The sequence below is a fragment of the Pongo pygmaeus genome, chromosome 20, assembly GCF_028885625.2.
Source record: "Pongo pygmaeus isolate AG05252 chromosome 20, NHGRI_mPonPyg2-v2.0_pri, whole genome shotgun sequence".
NCBI classification, from domain to species: Eukaryota; Metazoa; Chordata; class Mammalia; order Primates; family Hominidae; genus Pongo; species Pongo pygmaeus.
Window position 1 is genome coordinate 5,784,477 of NC_072393.2, and position 20,087 is coordinate 5,804,563.

A 20,087-nucleotide genomic window follows, 5' to 3' on the forward strand; every position below is an offset into this window, starting at 1 on the left:
AGGGGGTTTGGAGTAACCCTGGCCTCTACCCACTAGGGTGACCTCATCCTCCTCCCCTGGTTGTGACAACTGAAAATGTCTCCGGACATTGCCAAGTGCCCTTGGGGATAGAATCGCCCTGCGTGAGAACCACTGTTCTAGAGTGAGGGGGGGGACACAGGAGCTTTCCTTGAAGCATTCTCGTCTGAAAATGTTAACAGCATTAACTGTTTGCACCCCTCATGGGTGGTTAACAACAGCAATAAAACCACAAGCGAACCAGCCTGCACCATCGCCCGGGGGCAGGGCCTCAAGGGCACCAGTTCTCAGGGCCCAGTGCCCTCTAGGGTGAGGCATCGCAACACATCCACAGGCACTATCAGAGTCACGCTGAGGTCACACCCATGGTGATGCATTGGTGACACCCACCTGCTGGCGGTCACACCGAGTGTCCCCCAGCCATGTGCACACCACTGCTGACGGTCACACACATACCCTTTGCCCTCCTCCTTAGGGGACCCTGCCCTTCCCTGACCTGCTCTGCACACCTTGGGCAACACATCCAGCTCCCTTGGGCCCTGTGCCTCCCAGCGGGTGAGGCCCCTAGCAGGTGACATTCAGTGTGGCAAGGTCTCTGGAAGCAGGTCCCAGCAGGTAAAGTCCCCGACAGCTGAGATCCTCAGTAGGTGCAGCCTCCAACAAGCAAGGTCCCCAGTAGGCACCGTCCCCAGCCCCAGCCGGCAAGGTCCCCAGCAGGGGAGGCTCCTGGCAGTTGTGAAGCCCGGCATGTGAAGTCCCAGGTAAGTCACATGCCTGGCCACCAAAGACTCCAGCAGGTGAGGCCCCAGGTAGGTAAATCCCCAGACTAGTGAGACCCTAGCAGGTAGGTGAGGCCGTGGGAAAGTGAGGTCCCGGCAGCCCAGGCCCCACGCCGGCCTCTCAAGTGAACCAAGCCGCTATGCTGCGCACCGTCTGGTACCTGGATTCCTGCTGCAGTTTCCAGCAGGCCTTGCAGAAATCCAGTGCCCAGCTGAAGGAGCGAGGCCGCAGCGTCTCCCGCCAGCGAAAGTAGCTCAGGTAGCGGGCGTGGTCCTTGTCCAGCTCCTGCAGGTACCGGGCCAGGTCCTTGGGGCTCTGGAAGTCGTCCACGTGGATGAAGGCGTCGGGCGGCAGGAACCTCTCGTAGTTGCTTCTGCTGGGGCCCAGCACCACGGGCACGGCCCAGGCCTCCAGGGCGTTCCTCCACAGCTTCTCGGTGATGTAGTCGGGGTGCACGGAGTTCTCGAAGGCCAGATAGAACTTGTACCGGGACAACGTCTCCATCATGGTCCCCTGGGGCAGGGGCTTGTGGGAGCGTCCGTACACGTCCACCTTGAGATGGGCCTGCAGGCTCTGGTAGTAGCGCACCCTGGCGGAGTTTGGCTTCCAGTTGGACACCGCCCAGGCCACCAGCTCGGTCTTGGCCGAGAGGTTGAGCGGTGGGTGGGCAGGCTGGCCGGACCACGGTTCCAACCAGCCGTAGGGCGTGAAGATGTCGGAGTCGCTGCGGTAGGACATGGTGAGATTGAAGTATCCGTCCAGGGCTTCCAGGTGCCGGCAGTTGCTGGGGAACTCCAAGCTGAACCAGATCCAGCGCTGCCCCTGCGGCCTGGTGGGGGGCGGGAGGTTGGCACCGGGGTTGTACATGATATCCCAGTGGTGCACGATGACCGCGTCTGCCTGTGGGTACACACTGGAGTCGGCAGTGATGTTGCAGTCGGCCACACCGGGCACCATCTCTGAGCAGCGGGGCAGAGCTATGGGTGTGGTAAAAGGCCACGTCCACAGCAGGATCAGGAGGGTGGGGCGGGCAGGGGTCGCCGTGCTATCCTGGCAGCGGGACCCATTGGGAGCCCCAGTGACAGGTTCCACTGCCATGAGCCCTGGCCTAGGGGATCCAGTGGCATCGTCTCGGGACACACGCAGGTAGGAGAAGAAACACACAGCCACCAGCAGCTGAAACAGCAGCGCGGCCAGACAGCGGCGCCACGGCCATTGTGGCTTGGCTGGGCCCAGGGGATCCATGGGTCAGAGTAGCTGGGAAGAGATGTGAGAGGAGTGAGAGTCATTAAGGAAAATCACCCACTTTCTGGCCACGTGTCCTGAGAGAAGCTGTTATAATTTATGACACAGCTTGTCATAAATGCCCCCAGTACCCCTGAGTTGAGGATTGAATTTATAACTCTGACAGGGAAGGGTACAATGGGATTAGGTTTTGCAGGTAACATAAGAGTTCTCCAGATAAGGTAGGAGTTGAGGGAAAGGGTGTCCCTTGGATGAGGAAAGAGCCAGTGCCAAAGCCTGGCGGGGTGAGACACCTGAGCAGTTTGCAGACAAAGAAAAGGAAGTGCTCAGGGCTGCCAGTTTAGGCTTGATTTTCTATTCACTTGGTGTTTCAATCAACAGACACTCAAAGCTAACCCCTCTGGCCCTCAGACACCCTGTCCCCGTCCTGGGGGAGAGGCTGAGGCTGGGGAGAGGTGGGGAGGATAGGAGGGAGACTGGGCAGGTGTGAAGACTCAGGAAAGGCAGGGCCTGACCAGGCAAGGAGTGGGGGGACCTGGGGCCCCAGGGAGGAGCAGGCTTTCGGGGAAGACGTGGAGCCTCGCTTGTCCTGGAGACGCCCAGCACGGAACTGGAGGGAGCCCAGGGCCCTCAGAGTGTAGGCACTGGGTCTGGAAGCCTGAGAAGAAAAACCTTCAAAGAGGCTAAGAGGGCGACCGGAGGGGAGGGGGGGGAACCCGAACCATGCTTTGTGATAGGTGAGGTGAGGCTTGGACGCCAGGGTGGACTGTTTACAATTTTAAATGTACATCTAAAAATTGAACAGTATATTAAAAAAAAAATTATAGGCCAGGCATGGGGGCTCACGCCTGTAATCCCAGCACTTTGGGAGGCCAAGGCAGGCAGATCACCTGAGGTCAGGAGTTCGAGACCAGCCTGGCCAACATGGCAAAACTCTGTCTCTACTAAAAAATACAAAAATTAGCCGGATGTGGTGGTGGTGCCTGTAATCCCAGCTACTTGGGAGGCTAAGGCAGGAGAATCACTTGAAGTGAGCGGAGATCACACCACTGCACTCCAGCCTGGGTGACAGAGTGAGACTGTCTCAAATAAGAATAATAATAATAATAAATTTATAACACAGGGTCTTCCTCTGTTACCCAGGCTGGAGTGCAGTAGCATGATCTCAGCTCACTGAAGCCTCAGCCTCCCAGGTTCAAATGATCCTCCCACCTCAGCCTCCAGAATAGCTGGGACTACAGGCAAGCACCACCATGCCCAGCTAATTTTTTTTTTTTTTTTTTTTAGACGGAATCTCCCCGTTGCCCAGGCTGGAGTGCAGTGGCACGATCTCGGCTCACTGCAAGCTCTGCCTCCCAGGTTCATGCCATTCTCCTGCCTCAGCCTCCTGAGTAGCTGGGACTACAGGCACCCGCTACCCGGCCCAGCTAAAACTTTGTGTTTTTAGTAGAGATGGGGTTTCACCATGTTAGCCAGGATAGTCTCGATCTGACCTCGTGATCCGCCTGCCTCAGCCTCCCAAAGTGCTGGAATTAACAGGTGTGAGCCACCGCGCCCTGCTTTTTTTTTTTTTTTAAATTTACTTTTGAGACTTGGCTCACTGCAACCTCTGCCTCCCAGGTTCAAGTGATTCTTGTGCCTCAGCCTCCTGAGTAGCTGGGATGACAGGTGGGTACCACCATGCCCGGCTAATTTTTGTATTTTTAGTAGAGATAGGGTTTCACTATGTTGGCCAGACTGGTCTTGAACTCCTGGCCTCAAATGATCCACCTGCCTCGGCCTCCCAAAGTGCTGGGATTACAGGTGTGAGCCACCACACCTGGCCTAAATAAAATTTTTTTTTTTTCCCCACCAAACACAACAGTATTGTTTTGGTAGAAACACATGTCACCATTGCTACCCAAAATTTAGTGCCTAAAAAGAGAGGTGCTTATGGTGTCAAATTTCCATACGATTGTTATTTCTTAGTATGAAAGAAAGGATGTGAAGTAGCTCATTAATGATTTTCTACATTAATTACATATTGAAATAACGCTTTGGATGTATTGGGTGAAATAAAATATATCATTAAAATTAAATTGGCCACACCTGGTGCCTCACGCTTGTAATACCAGCAATATTGGGTGGATCACCTGAGGTCAGGAGTTCGAGGCCAGCCTGGCTAACATGGTGAAACCCTGTTTCTACTAAAAATACAAAAAATTAGCCAGGTGCTGGCACATGCCTATAATCCCAGCTACTCGGGAGGCTGAGGCAGGAGAATTGCTTGAACCCGGGAGGCGGGGGTTGCAGTGAGCTGAGATCACTCCACTGCATTCCAGCTTGGACAACAAAAGCGAAACTCCATCTCAAAAAAAAAAAAAAAAAAAAAAAAGAAAAACACTAAATTTCCTGGTATTCTTTTTTAATGTGGTTGCTGGGAAGTTTTCTTTCTTTTTAAAATTATTATTTTTTTTTGAGATGGAGTCACCATGAGCCACTGTGCCCGGCCTGTTGCCGGGAAATTTTAAATTACATTCGGGATAGAAAACAGTTTGGTGCTTCCCTGAAAAGCCTGAGAGATACTTATCACATCACCAGCAAGTCCCCTCCTAGATAGAAGCCCCAAAGAAATAACAGCAAAAGGACGCAAACAGATACTTGTACACCCATGGTCATAGCAGCCTGACTCACAACAGAACAAACAGCCCAAAGGTAGAAACTACCCAGATGTCCATCAATAGAAGAACAAATATACCTAGTGTGATCCATCCACACAATGGAATATCACTCAGCCATGAAAAGGCTGGGCGAATTGGCTCACGTCTGTAATCCCAGCACTTTGGGAGGCCGAGGCAGGCGGATCATGAGGTCAGGAGATCGAGACCATCCTGGCTAACACGGTGAAACCCAGTCTCTACTGAAAATACAAAAAAATTAGCTGGGCATGGTGGTAGGCGCCTGTAATCCCAGCTACTCAGGAAGCTGAGGCAGGAGAATGGCGTGAACCCAGGAGGCGGAACTGGCAGTGAGCCGAGATTGCACTACTGCACTCCAGCCCGGGCGACAGAGCAAGACTCCGTCTCAAAAAAAAGAAAAAATAAAAGAAAACCTGTCTCTACTTAAGATATAAAAAAAGAGCCAGGCATGGTGGCGCATGCCTATAATCCCAGCTACTTGGGAGGCTGAGGCAGGAGAATCGCTTGAACCCGGGAGACGGAGGTTGCAGTGAACCGAGATTGTGCCATTGCACTCCAGCCTGGGCAACAGGGCAAGACTCTGTCTCAAAAAAAAGAAAAGGAGCGAGGCTCTCACACAGGCCACAGCGTGGATGAAGGTTGAGGACATCACACTCAATGAGAGAAGCCAGACACAAAATGCCACACAGTGTGTGATCCCATTTCTAGGAAATGTCCAGGATGAGCCAATACAGAGAGACAGGAAGTAGAACAGAGGTGACTGGAGGCTGGAGGAGAGAAGAGAATGTTTGTTTAATGGGTCCAGAGTTTCTGTTTGGGGTGATGAAAGTTTTGGAAAGATGCTGGAGTGATGGTTGCACAACACTGCACGTGATGCCACTGAATTGTATGCTTAAAAATGCCTAAATGGGCCAGGCGCGGTGGCTCACACCTGTCATCCCAGCACTTTGGGAGGCTGAGGCGGGAGGATCACCTGAGGTCAGGAGTTTGAGACCAGTCTGGCCAACATGGTGAAACCCTGTCTCTACTAAAAATATAAAAATTAGCTGGGCATGGTTGTGCACACCTGTAATCCCAGCTACTCAAGAGGCTGAGGCAGAAGACTCACTTCAACCCGGGAGGTGGAGATTGCAGTGAGCAACAAGAGCAAAACTCTGTCTCATAAAAAAAAAAAAAAAAAAGCCTAAATGGTGACTTTTATGTTATACATATATGTATGGATATATGGAATTACAATTTAAAAATAAGGTGGCTGGGCGCGGTGGCTCACGCCTGTAATCCCAGCACTTTGGGAGGCCGAGGCGGGCGGATCACCAGGTCAGGAGATTGAGACCATCCTAACATGGTGAAACCCCATCTCTACTAAAAATAGAAAAAGAAATTAGCCGGGCATGGTGGCGGGCGCCTGTAGTCCCAGCTACTCGAGAGGCTGAGGCAGGAGAATGGCTTGAACCCGGGAGGCGGAGCTTGCAGTGAGCTGAGATCGCGCCACTGCACTCCAGCCTGGGCGACAGAGTGAGACTCCGTCTCCAAAAAAAAAAAAAAAAGGTAACACACCAAAAACCATTGACTTATTTACTTGTACACCTTAAGTGGGCTCACTGTATGGTATGTGAATTACATCCTGATGAAACTGTTTTATTTATTTTTGAGACTGAGTCTTGCTCTGTTGCCCAGGCTGGAATGCAGTGGCACAATCTCAGTTCACTGCAACCTCCACCTCCCGTGTTCAAGTGATTCTCCTGCCTTAGCCTCTCAAGTAGCTGGAATTACAGACACACACCACAATACCCAGCTAATTTTTATATTTTTAGTAGAGACGGGGTTTCACCATGTTAGCCAGGCTGGTCTCGAACTCCTGACCTCAAGTGATCCACCCGCCTTGGCCTCCCAAAGTGCTGGGATTATAGGCATAAGCCACCACGCCCAGCCAATGCAGCTGTTTTAAAATGATGTAGTGGTTGCCTGCTTTCTCCATTGGGCCAAGTTGGTCTTAACCTTGCAGCAGGTGACCTGGGTGTGATGAAGTGATCCAGACACCCAGTCCCAAGCTCATGCCAAGGTTCTGGAAAGAGATTCAAACCATAGGCCCTCAGGGCACAGTCGGAGCCCAGAGTGGGAGGGAGGTTGAACTTTGACCAATTACTGCTTTGTACCATTGGACTCTAGAGCCAAAGGCACAGGTTAATTTCTATTTTTATTTTATTTTTGAGACGGAGTCTCGCTCTGTCGCCCAGGCTGGAGTGCAGTCACGCTATCTTGGCTTACTGCAAGCTCCGCCTCCCGGGTTCACGCCATTCTCCTGCCTCAGCCTCCCAAGTAGCTGGGACTACACGGGCCTGGCCACCACGCCCAGCTAATTTTTTATATTTTAGTAGAGACGAAGTTTGACCGTGTTAGCCAGGATGGTCTCGATCTCCTGACCTCGTGATCTGCCAGCCTCGGCCTCCCAAAGCACTGGGATTACAGGTGTGAGCCACCGTGCCTGGCCAGGCACAGGTTAATTTTTATAAAGTAATTGATATTAAGATGGAATTACATGGGCCCTGGGTTCATGGTAGCCCCTCTTAGGAGATAGTGAAATATATGTTAATGAGCTATAGAAGGGTAGATTGGGGCCAGGTGTGGTGGGTCACACCTGTAATCCTAGCACTTTGGGAGGCTGAGGCCGGAGAATTGCTTGAACTTGGGAGGTGGAGGTTGCAGTGAGCCGAGATCACACCACTGCACTGCAGCCTGGGCAACAGAGCAAGACGTCATCTCAATTAAAAAAAAAAAAAAAAAGAAGGGTAGATTGGGGGAAATGGGTAATTCAGGGGTGGTCAGGGCTGAGGTCCCACCCAAGTTGAACCCAAGGTATTTTTTTCTAGAAAAAGGATGCCCAGGCTGGACACGGTGGCTCACGCCTGTAATTCCACCACGTTGGGAGGCTGAGGCGGGTGGATCACCTGAGGTCAGGAGTTCGAGACCAGCCTGGCCAACGTGGTGAAACCCCCGTCTCTATTAAAAAAAAATTAGCCGGGCGTGGTGGTGCATGCCTGTAATCCCAGGTACTCAGGAGGCTGAGGCAGGAGAATTACTTGAACCCAGGAGGCAAAGGCTGCAGTGAGCTGAGATCGAGCCACTGCACTCCAGCCTGGGCAACAGAGCAAGACTCTGTCTCACAAAAAAAAAAAACACAAAACCACAAATATTTCCTAAGCACTTACTAAGTGCCAGGCCAAGCACTCCTGCAAGGAGCTGGAGGGTGAGTCAGACAATACACGAGCCTTATAAGGGAACTAACAATTAAAATTGTGGCCTTCTAAATAAAACAGGGAGGGAAAAGCATTGTGGGTAGAGGGAAAAGCATTCTGGGTAGAGGGAACAACCTATGCAAAGGCCCCAAGGGAGCAGAGGTCCAGGCACGTTGGAGGAACTGGGGGGAGTCTCAGCAGGCTGGGTCTTCACCATGGGAGAGGCGGCAGAGCTGTGGCAGAGGCCAGGCCACGGTCAGCCATGGGGTGTTCAGCACCAGGGCAATAGGGAGCCATGGGAGGCTTCAAGCAGAGGGGTTACCATGTTGATGTGTGGTTTCAGATGCTCTTTTTTTGAGATAGTCTTGCTCTGTTGCCCAGGCTGGAGTGCAGGTTGGCGTGCAGTGGCGCGATCTTGGCTCACTGTAGCCTCTGCCTCCCGGGTTCAAGAGAGTCACCTGTCTCAGCCTCAGGAGCTGGGATTACAAGTACCCGTCACCACACCCGCCTAATTTTTGTATTTTTATTAGAGATGGGGATTCACCATGTTGGCCAGGCTGGTCTCGAACTCCTGACCTGGTGATCAGCCCACCTCAGCCTCCCAAAGTGCTGGGATTACAGGCGGGAGCCCCCAAGCCCGTCCTGAGATGCTCTCTTCTGACACACTAGGCACAGGCCCCACATTGGTGGCCGAGGCTGCCTCTGGTGGCCTCACCAAGCCCCTCTGTGTGCCTCAAAGCCACTCCCTTTCCCCGCCCACTCCTGCAGGGCAGTGTAGAAGTCCAGGGAGCCAGCTAAGTTTCCTGGAATGCAGAAGAGAAATGATGTGGAAGAATGTCTTTGACAGAGGATGTCCTTAAACTCTGTCACTCCCAAGCTGGGTACAGAGGTGACAGAGCCCACGTTTCATCTTCAGGTATCATGACTTCCCTGTTCTAGAAATAATTTCCAGGAGGCCGCTTCACGCTGCCCCAGACTTTCACCATCTCAGTTCCCAGCCAGGCCCAGGCCAGTGGGGAGGATCGACTGGCCAGGGCTGGGCCAGGGACTGCGGTCTCCCAGGCAAGCCATTTCCAGAAGGGATGACCTGAGTCTGTTCTCTGTTCATGTCCTTGCTGGGGGCATTGTCTGTGACTGATTAAAACATAACTCATAGAGGCTGGGCATGGTGGCTCACACCCATAATCCCAGCACTTTGGGAGGCCGAGGTGAGCGGATCACCTGAGGTCAGGAGTTTTGAGACCAGCCTGGCCAACATGGTGAAACCCCATCTCTGCTAAAAAATACAAAAATTAGCCGGGTGTGGTGGTGCACACCTGTAATCCCAGCTACTCTGGAAGCTGAGGCAGGAGAATCGCTTGAACCCGGGAGGCGGAGGTTTGCAGTGAGCCAAGATTGGGCCACTGCACTCCAGCCTGGGTGACAGAGTGAGACTCCATCACAAAAAGAAAAAAAAAAAAAACAAACATAACTCATGGGGCTCTCAGTCTTGGTGTCACTTTGTCCTAGAGCCCCAGCCAAGCCTGGACCAGCAAGGCTTCCATCCCACACAGCTGTCCTGTGGATGTGAAGACAGGTCCTGAGAGAGGGAGCTCATTACTCAAGTCACTGGGAGTCTCAATCGCATCAGGCAGTCTCCAGCTGGACAGCTGTACTCTCTGCCCCCTTCCTCCTGCTTAATTCCCAGTCATCCTTCAGGGCTCGGTGAAAACAGCTCCTCCAGGGAGCCTCCCCAGATAGGGGCTCTCCTGCCCTCCCAGCCAGATCAGTCCCTTCTATTGGCTCCTGCAGCCACCCCTGTGCCCCTGATGCTAGGCTCAGGCCACGAGGATCTCTTCCCTCTGGCTCAGATGAGCTGAGACTTGCTTAGGGGGTGCGGTGAGGCCATCTGTGCCCCTCACTGGGGTCTTGGTCTTCATTGGACACCCCAGCTCCTCCCTCAGCCTGGGCTGGGTGGGTGATAAAGCTGTCAGCCTGCTGGAAATTTCTCTCCCCTTGGGGCCTAACAGCTGGGAGCCAAGGGCAGCTGCCGGTCAGGAGGAGGGAGAAGGCCCCATAGGCTGGGCTGGGTGCGCCATGAACCACATGTGAGATCTGGGGCACATGGGGAGACAATGGGGGGTTGAGGGCAGTGCTGGCGTTCCAGAGGGGGCAGGCCAGAGTCCCCCAGCGTTGGCCAGGTGGCTGGGCTTCTGCCCTTGTGCAACCCAAGGAGGGTTTCCATGTCCCTCTAAGCCTCAGAGGAAATTCCAGAGGGAGAGAAAGAGAAGTTGGGAAAGGGAGCTGTTCACTCTGACATCAGCTCAGGTAGAGGCGGAGACCACGGGGGCTCCAGGGGCGTCAGGGGACAGAGCAGCCTGTCCCCACACCTCTTACCCCCTGGGGACTGGGCCTGCCCCAGCCTGTTAGGAAGCCTTGGCCTGGCCTGCCGAGGGCCCCGTCCCCCTCCCAGGACCCCTGGCTTGCAGCCAGCTGGTGAGGAGAGGGGCCCAGGTGTGTGGTGTGGGTGGCAGTTGAGTGATGGGCCCAGCAAGGCTGGCTCAGGCCCGGGGCCACCAGGGGGCTTGGCAGAGACTCTCCAGTCCCCCCACACCCTCCCCACCCTATGCCCCTCCACCGTCCTACCTGGGCCTGGGGGAGGCATCAGAGGCACCTCTGCATGTCCACTGTACAGACAGGGAAACTGAGGCTCAGAGAGCACCTGGGAGTCACCACCACCCTCCACCACCAGGTCCCCCTCAGCATTCTCCAGAGAGCAGCAATTTCCCCCAACACTAGAATGTTCCAGACATCCTCACTTACAGTCACAAGCCACCTGCAGCCCCTAAGTGGTGGAGCAGGGCTCTATGGGGGACTTGCCTGACTTTGGAGTTCTTGACCCTGAGATCTTCAGAAAACCGACTTTCACCTCTGGCAGCTGTGTGGCCTTGAGTGAGTTCCTCAACTTCTCTGGGCGTCAGCCACCTCCTCTGTAGAGTGGAGCCACTGCCGGCACCTTCTTCAGGAGGCTGAGGTGACCTGGAAGGTCACGCTGATCCTCCTACCACCCCACAGGGTCTCTGTGTACCCCCCTCTTCAGACTGGAATGTTTGGCCTGGGTCCCTGGCCCTCTGTGGGCCTCGGTTTCCCCTCCTGTAATACTTTTAAGAACTCAGCCTCTCCCTGCTCATCTACATGGTGCTGGGGCCACTAACAGGGAGCGTGGGAAGCCCCAGGTGACGGTGACAGAAACCTGGCACCCCTAGAAACCTGACCCTGGCCTCACCCCCGGGCCCCCTGGCACCAACACGCTGGGGTCTGCCCACCCCTGGTACCCAGGCCCAGCCGGGTTCACGCAGCTTAAATTTCAGCCTGTGGTGGGTGAAGAGGCGGGGGCTGGACACGCTTCATTTTCCAATTTCTAGAAATAAAAGCTGTGGGGCCATCTATTGTGGAGTGGAAATAAAGCCCATTGCAAAACCTTGTGTGTGAAAAAATAACAATAGCATTTACCTCCCTGCCTGGGGAGAGAAAATTCCAGGGAATACATGGGGCCGGGGAACAAAGAGGCCTTTCTCTCATTCTGGAAAGGTTTTGTGAAGTGTGCGAGTGGCAATTTTAGAATCAGAAAAGCTAATGGAGGTATTTTCTTTTTTTTAAAAAAAAAAAGACTGAGTCTTGCTCTGTCGCCCAGGCTGGAGTGCAGTGGTGCGATCTCGACTCGCTGCAACCTCCCCCCTACCAAGTTCAAGCGATTCTCATGCCTCAGCCTCCCGAGTAGCTGGGATTACAGATGCCCGCCACCATGTCCAGCTAATTTTTGTATTTTAAGTAGAGATGGTGTTTCACCATGTTGGCCAGGCTGTTCTCGAACTCCAGACCTCAAGTGATCCGCCCGCCTCGGTATCCCAAAGTGCTGGGATTACAGGCGTGAGCCACCGCACCCGGCCCATTGAAGGTATTTCCGAGAACGAAAACGGTTAGGAGGTGGTCTGTTGGAACCTGGAGGTGAAAAGCGTAATTTTCTTTCCTTTTTTTTTTTTTTTTTTTTCAGACGGAGTCTCCCTCTGTCGCCCGCCCAGGCTGGAGTGCAGTGGCACAATCTCAGCTCACTGCAACCTCCGCCTCCTGGGTTCAAGTGATTCTCCTGTCTCAGCCTCCCAAGTAGCTGGAATTACAGGCACGTGCCACCATGCCTGGCTAATTTTTTGTATTTTTAGTAGAGACGGGGTTTCACCGTATTAGCCAGGATGGTCTCAATCTCCTGACCTCGTGATCAGCCTGTCTTGGCCTCCCAAAGTGCTGGGATTACAGGAGTGAGCCACCACGCCCGGCCGAAAAGCATAATTTTCTTGGTTTGTTTTCAGGCGATGTTTTCAAGGTTTCTAAGACACCTGTCTCTCCATCAGCAAAAATTACAGCCAGTAGAGCCAGCGACCTGGGCACCTGGGCCAGCCCTGCAGGGAGTGTATGGAGACGCCACTCACCTTGGGAAGATGAACCAGGATTTACGGCCCGCTCTGTCCCTGTTGACGTTCTCTGAAGAGTAGAAATTTTCCCCTACCCAGACTCTGAGAATGTTCCAAAGACCTCAATTTATACTTGGTATCCACCTGCAGCCACTTAGGCCTTCAGCCCAGCTGTAGCCCCTGGTCACTCCCCCTCCCAGAGGGAGACAGTGTTGAGATTTGACTTCAGAACAAGGGCAGAGCCTTACAAAAAATGAGCTGGGCATGATGGTGGGCACCTGTAATCCCAGCTACTCATGAGGATGAGGCAGGAGAATCACTTGAACCCAGGAGGTGGAGGTTGCAGTAAGATGAGATCACATCACTTTCACTGCTCTCCAGTCTGGGAGACAGAGCAAAACTCTGTATCACTCACTCACTCAATAAATAAGTAAAAATAAATAGGCTGGGCACAGGGGCTCACGCCTGTAATCCCAGCACTTTGGGAGCCTGAGGTGGGTGGATCACGAGGTAAGGAGTTCGAGACCAGTCTGGCCAACACAGTGAAACCCTGCCTCTAGTCAAAATAGAAAAATTAGCTGGGCGGGGTGGTGAGCGCCTGTAATCCCAGCTACTTGGGAGGCTGAGGCTCAAGAATTGCATGAACCTCAGAGGCGGAGGTTGCAGTGAGCCGAGATCGCGCCACTGCACTACAGCCTGGGCAACAGAGACTCCGTTTCCAAAAAAAAAAAAAAAAAAATTGGCCGGGCGCGGTGGCTGAGGCCTATAATCCCAGCACTTTGGGAGGTCAAGATGGGGGGAATTCCTGAAGTCGGGAGTTTGAGACCAGTTGAGGTCTTTGGAACATTCTGAGAGTCTGGGTAGGGAAAAATTTCTATCCTCCAGGGTACGCCAACAGGGACGGAGAGGACTGCAAATTCTGGCGCATCTCTTCCCAAGGTGGTGTCTCCATACACTCCCCGCAACATGGAGAAACCCTCTCTCTACTAAAAATACAAAATTAGCCGGGCGTGGTGGTGCATGCCTGTAATCCCAGCTACTCAGGTGACTGAGGCAGGAGAATCACTTGAACCTGGGAGATGGAGGTTGCGGTGAGCCTAGATTGCGCCATTGCACTCCAGCCTGGGCAACAAGAGTGAAACTCTATCTCAAAAAAAAAAAAAAAAGATCCTGTTTATTTCTTGGATTGTCAGTGTCTTCCCCAGATTGGGCGGCTCATGGGGCAGGGCTTGGGTCCCCAGTATGACCTGGCACCCAGTAGGCACTCAGTAAACAGGTGCTGAATAAATGTCCTTGTCTGTGATGGAAGCTTGAATTCTCACTTGTAGAATTATAAACGAAGACTGAAGATCTTTGGACTTTGGGGCAGGAGTGACCCTCCCCCTGCCCCTTCCCTACCCCCTACCGACCGCCCCAGAGATTACAGCCTGTCTCAGGGGGATCTGCAGGTGAGGTGGACCTCACCCCCAGTGACACAGGGCGGGACCTCACAGGGCTGGAGATGGAGGAGGCCGGGTGGCAGGCGGAGGCAGGCAAAGAATGCTGCCGCAGACGAGAACGAATAAACAGGCTCCTTGGATGTCAGAGGCTGGGGGTGGGGGGATGCTTTGAACCTCACGCCTGGCTGGGGATGTTTGGACAAGGCAGGCGGCCAGCGGGTGTCATCAGGGCTAAAATTAACCTCCACTTCCCGCTCAGCCCCTCCCCCTGGGCCAGGAGGGAGGCTGGGGCCCCGGCCATCACTTAAGTGAGCGCTGTATGCTGGACCAAGCTCCTTGAAGAAATCAATGCACTTGGTCCTCTCAACAACCCCAACAGCTGCTATCAGTAATGGCATTGTGATTTATCCCCATTTTACAGGTGAGGAAACCAAGGCACCGAGAAAAAGGGAGGCTGATAGCCACAAAACTCGCAAGCAGCAGAGTCAGGACTCGAACCTGGGATTCAGGGAGTGTGTTCTCACCTGGAGGCCTCCCTGAAAGCCAGGGGAGATGAAAGAGACCCTGAGTGATGAGTCCTTGGGGGAGGCGGGCATGCGGCCCCTCACTCACTCTCCCCTAGGGACCTCTCCAGAGGTTTCCAGAGTTACAGTAACTTTGGGTCTTTTTGTGCAAATTCCAAGAGATGCCTGCTGCGCCAGTGACCTGCTGGGGACCTAAAACACCCTCACTGAGCCAGGGAAGGGTCAAGGAGGGGGCGGAGACAGGGCTGGTGGGCTGTGGAAACCTTGTGCAGATGGTGAGATATTAAAATACATCCACTCCACAAAAATAAGCTGGGCGTGGGGGTGCGCATCTGTAGTCCCAGCTACTCAGGAGGCTGAGGCAGAAGAATCACTTGAATCCGGGAGGCAGACGTTGCAGTGAGCTGACATTGTGCCACTGCACTCCAGCCTGGGTGACAGAGCAAGACTCTGTCTCAAAAAAATTAAAAAAAAAAAAAAATCCACTCCAGACCAGTGCAGTTCCTCATGCCTATAATCCCAGCACTTTGGGAGGCTGAGGCACGAGAATCGCTTGAACCTGGGAGGCGGAGGTTGCAGTGAGCCAGGATCGCGCCACCGGACTCCAGCATGGGCAACAGAGCAAAACTCCATCTCAAAAAATAAAAAATAAAAAAAAAATAAAAGGAATGAATGATGCTGTAAGTATATCCCAAGATTTGCATGGGATATACTTACGCCAAGCCGTGATTCATGATCTATCTGAAATCCAAACTTAACTGGATGTCTTGGATTTTTATTTGCTAACTCTGATGACTTCAGCTGGGTGGGGGTGGGGGGCGGTCCCTGTAGGGGGCAGGTGCTAAGAGCAAAGGCAGGCAGTAAGGAGGTGAAGTCAGAGCCACACCAGGCACTCAGGTGGCTTCCAGGACGCGACGCCTTCCTAATGGGCTTCCCAGGTGCCTCCGGGACCAGCCAGATGGAGGAGGCTTCGGGGCCTCCCTGGCCCCCACCCCCTGGGCCAGCCCCTCACCACCTCCCAGGTCCCTCCTGCCAGGCTCATTATTCATCTTTAACGGTCGTCACTTGGCAGGGGGAGTGCGGGCTGGGAACACCTGGGACTCCCAGGCTTGCAGTGGGCGGCCTCACTAATGGGGGTGAGGCCTCCATTAGAGAGGCAGTAACGGGTGGGAAGGGGGTCCCGTTCCACCAAGGAGCTGGCCTGGGGCAGGAAGCATCCAATTTGGGGCAGGGGCGGGAAACAGACTTCTGCCACCCCCAGCCTGCCATTTCCTTTCCTGTCGAGGCAGGAGTCCAGGGAAGCACCTCTGGATGCCTTCACCCTTCCCAGTCTCCACCTGGATGGGGTCCTGCTGGGCCCCCCAGATGCAGAGGGGGCTGCTCTGGCACTCCTGCCTCCCCATATCGCAGGCAGGGGTAGGATGGATGCCCCAGCCTTGACCTTCCAGCTCCCCATGTGCCAGACTTGCTCAAGAGAGTGGCTCACGGCTAAGGAGTGGAAACTGACGCCCAGAGAAGGATCTAGAACCTCAGACTCTTCCGTGCTCTTAGCCACTCTCCTTTCTGTCTCTCCTCTGAGCTATCACACTTGCTGTTCCTCTCTCCTGGGCAACTCTTTTCCCTTCCTGGCAAGCCCCCTTCCCCTGGAAGCCTCCTCACCCTGGCTGGGTCAGGTACCTCCTCTGGGTCCCCATGGGTCCCCATCTGCCTGTGTGACCTCATCATACCCTGCTCGGCCCGAGTTGTAACTGCCCAGTTATGTGTTGTCTACCCCACTGGGCTGTGAGCCTTGGGAGTGGGGACTCGGTCTGTCTTGGGCAAGGTCCAGCTCACAGTGGACAGACTGTGCTCCAGTATCAGTCACAGCTGCCCTGGCTTGGCCCCCATTTGCTGTGTGACCCTGGGTAACTATGCCTCTCTGAGCCTTGTTTTTCCCATCTGTAAAAATGAGACACCAGCAACCCTGTCGTAACCCAAATTGCACTGAGATGGCAAATAAATCATGTACAGAAGTTGCTGGAACTGTGCTTGGGAACCCAGAGAAGGGGCAGCAGGTGTTTATTTAAAATTTTAGGCAAATTGGCCTGGTGCAGTGGCTCACACCTGTAATCACTGCACTTTGGGAGGCTGAGACAGGTGGATAACATGAGCCCAGGAGTAGGAGACCAGCCTGGGCAAGATGGGGAATAAAAAAAATCAGGGTGTGATGGTGCACACCTGTAGTCCCAGTTACTTGGGCGGCTGAGGTGGGAGGATTGCTTGGGCCCAGGTGTTGGAGGCTGCAGTGAGCTATGATGCTCCACTGCACTCCAGCCTGGATGACAAAGGGAGATCCTGTCTCTTAAAAAAAAAACAACAAACAGACAAGGCTGGGTGCCGTGGCTCACACCTGTAATCCCAGCACTTTGGGAGGCCAAGGCAGGCAGATAACGAGGTCAAGAGATCAAGACCATCCTGGCCAACATGGAGAAACCCCATCTCTACTAAAAATACAAAAATTAACTGGATGTGATGGCACGCACCTGTAGTCCCAGCTACTCAGGAGGCTGAGTCAGGAGAATCGCTTGAACCCGGGAGGTGGAGGTTGCAGTGAGCCGAGATCACGCCATTGCACTCCGGCCTGGTGACAGAGTGAGACCGCCTCAAAACAGAAAAAAGAAAAAAAATGTCCCTACACACCTATTAGAATGGCCAAATCCAAAGCCCTGCCAACACCAACCCCAAATGCCACGAACCCCTGAGGACAGGGAGCAACAGGAAGTGTCATTCATTGCCGGTGAGAATGCAGAATGGTACAGCCACTTTGGAACAGTTTGGTAGTTTCTTATAAAACTAAACATACTCTTACGATGAGACCTAGAAATGGCTCTCCTAGGTGTTTACCCAAAGGAACTGAAAACCTAACATCCACACAAAAACCTACACACAGACGTTTACAGCAGCATTATTCACAGTTGCCAAGATTGGGAAGCAGCCAAGATGTCCTTCAGCAGGAGAATGGGTAAGAACACTGTGGTGTGTTCAGATGATAAAATATTATTCAGGCCAGGCATGGTGGCTCACAGCTGTAATCCTAGCACTTTGGGAAGCAGGGGTGGGTGGATTACCTGAGGTCAGGAGTTCGAGACCAGCCTGGCCAACATGGCGAAACCCTGTCTACTAAAAATACAAAAATTAGCTGGGCGTGATGGCACGAACCTGTAGTCCCAGCTACTCAGGAGGCAGGAGAATCGCTTGAACCCATGAGGCAGAGGTTGCAGTGAGCTGAGATCGCGCCACTGCACTCCAGCCTGGGTGAAAGAGCAAGACTCCGTCTAAAATATATATATATATATATTTCAGTGCTAAAAAGAAATGAGCTGTCAAACCATGAAAAGACAGAGAGAAACCTTAAATGCATTTTTTTTTTTTAAGACGGAGTTTCGCTCTTGTTGCCCAGGCTGGAGTGCAGTGGCACGATCTTGGCTCACTGTAACCTCTCCCCCATTCCCCAGGTTCAAGCAATTCTCCTGCCTCAACCTCCCGAGTAGCTGAGATAACAGGCACTGGCCACCACACCTGGCTAATTTTTGTATATTTAGTAGAGACGGGGTTTTGTCATCTTGGCCAGGCTGGTCTCGAACTCCTGACTTCAGGCCTGCCTCCGCCTCCCAAGGTGCTGGGATTACAGGCGTGGGCCAACGCGCCCAGCCCTTCAATGCATATTACTGAGTGAAAGAAGCCCATTTGAAAAGTGACACACTGTATGACTCTAGCTACAGAATATTCCAGAAAGAGGAAAACTATGGAGACAGTAAAAAGGTCAGTGGCTGTCAGGGGCTGAGGGAGGAAGGGATGAACAGGCAGAGCACAGTGGATTTTTAGGGTAGTGAAACTACTCTGCATGATACTGTAATGGTAGACATATGTCATTACACATTCATCCAAACCCACATAATATATGCATACAACACCAAGAGTGAACCCTCATGTCAACTATGAACTTTTTTTTTTTTTTTTTTTAGATGGAGTTTTGCTCTGTCGCCCAGGCTGGAGTGCAATGGCCTGATCTTGGCTCACTGCAACCTCCACCTTCCAGGTTCAAGTGATTCTCCTGTTTCAGCCTCCCAAGTAGCTGGGATTACAGGCATGCGCCACCATGCCCGGCTAATTTTTTGTATTTTTAGTACAGATGGGGTTTCACCACATTGGCCAGGTTGGTCTCAAACTCCTGAGCTCAGGTGATCTGCCCACCTTGGCCTCCCAAAGTGCTGGGATTACAGGCATGAGCCACCACATCCAGCCAAAAATGACATTTATTACAATTTCTTGGCCAGGCTCGGTGGCTCATGCCTGTAATCCCAGCACTTTGGGAGGCTGAGGCAGGCGGATCATGAGGTCAGGAGATAGAGACCATCCTGGCTAACACAGTGAAACCCCATCTCTACTAAAAATACAAAAAATTAGCCGGGCGTGGTGGTGGGCGCCTGTAGTCCCAGCTACTCAGGAGGCTGAGGCAGGAGGATGGTGTGAACACGGGAGGTGGAGCTTGCAGTGAGCCGAGATTGTGCCACTGCACTCCAGCCTGGGTGACAGAGCGAGACTCCGTCTCAAAAAAAAAAAAAATTTCTTCATTCTGCCCGGTGTATAGTAGCAGAAGACTGGAGGCCAGGACATGTGCTTTCACCAGAACAATGGTCCAGCCTCGAGATGGAATATTACACTGTTGTTACAAAAGAGGGGAAAGTTCTGCACTCAAAGAAAAGATCCGAGATGCATTGTAGGAGTCAACTACGCTGAGCTCAAGAAAGCAAGGGGAGTGTGATGTTGTTTCCGTGGGGAAAAGAAAATACACAGACATGCTTGTTTTGGCGTGGAACATGGCTGGAAGGAGAAACAACAAACCGACTAATGGCCTCTGGGGATGGCGTGGGGCTTGGGGAGTGGCTGGTATTTATTCTAAACACCCTCTGGAATCTTTTAAATTCTATGGCATGAGTCTGTTTTACCTCTAAAAGGAGTATAAACTGTAAAATGCATTTTAGAAAGCGTGCTGAGAAAGGCTGGGTGCGGTGGCTCACGCCTGTAATCCCAGCACTTTGGGAGGCCGAGGCGGGAGGATCATGAGGTCAGGAGATCAAGACCATCCTGGCTAACATAGTGAAACCTCGTCTCTACTAAAAATACAAAAAAATTGGCCGGGCTTGGTGCGGGCGCCTGTAGTCCCGCCTACTCGGGAGGCTGAGGCAGGAGAATGGCGTGAACCCGGGAGGCAAAGCTTGCAGTGAGCCGTGATGGCGCCACTGCACTCCAGCCTGGGCGACAGAGCAAGGCTCCGTCTCAAAAAAAAAAAAAAAAAAAAAAAAAAAAAAGTGCGCTGAGAAAAAAAAAATGGACAAAATAGAAGACTTTGGACGGGTTTGAAAAGGCTAGGATGGCGGGGGCGGTGGCTCTAGATTTCAGGCCAGGCCATCGCTCTGCCTGCTGCCCCTCAGTTTGGGCTGAATCCCCCACCAGGCCCCCCCACCAGGCCCCCCAGAGCCCTGCTCTTGTCCTGGCTCACACCTTCCCTACTCTGGTTCAGCGAGGGTTCAGAGCCCAGTGGGGACCCCTGGAAGGTGAGATGTGGGCTGGGCTGGGGCCAGGGACAGGGCCAGGCCTGCCGAGCCCCTTGCAGGTTGGCCCGACCACCCAGCTTTCCAGGAAGCCCGAGGAGAGGCTTGGCTGGCTCAGAGGAAGG

At 53.1% G+C, this 20,087-nt stretch overlaps 1 protein-coding gene across 1 annotated transcript; it reads right to left on the reverse strand.

Annotated features, from left to right (window-relative positions):
* Positions 1–121: 121 nt before the first annotated feature.
* On the reverse strand, positions 122–17,009 carry LOC129019802 (4-galactosyl-N-acetylglucosaminide 3-alpha-L-fucosyltransferase FUT5). Its single transcript, XM_054463111.2, has 2 exons — positions 16,891–17,009; positions 122–2,055 (listed from the first exon to the last, which is right to left on the reverse strand). Exon 2 carries the CDS (start codon positions 2,041–2,043, stop codon positions 919–921), a length of 1,125 nt encoding a protein of 374 aa, XP_054319086.2. The 5' UTR covers positions 2,044–2,055; positions 16,891–17,009; the 3' UTR covers positions 122–918.
* Between the last annotated feature and the right edge of the window lie 3,078 nt (positions 17,010–20,087).

Coding starts and splice junctions, on each gene's coding strand:
- LOC129019802 (XM_054463111.2), bottom strand. CDS start 2,043: ATGGATCCCCTGGGCCCAGCCAAGCCACAATGGCCGTGGCGCCGCTGT.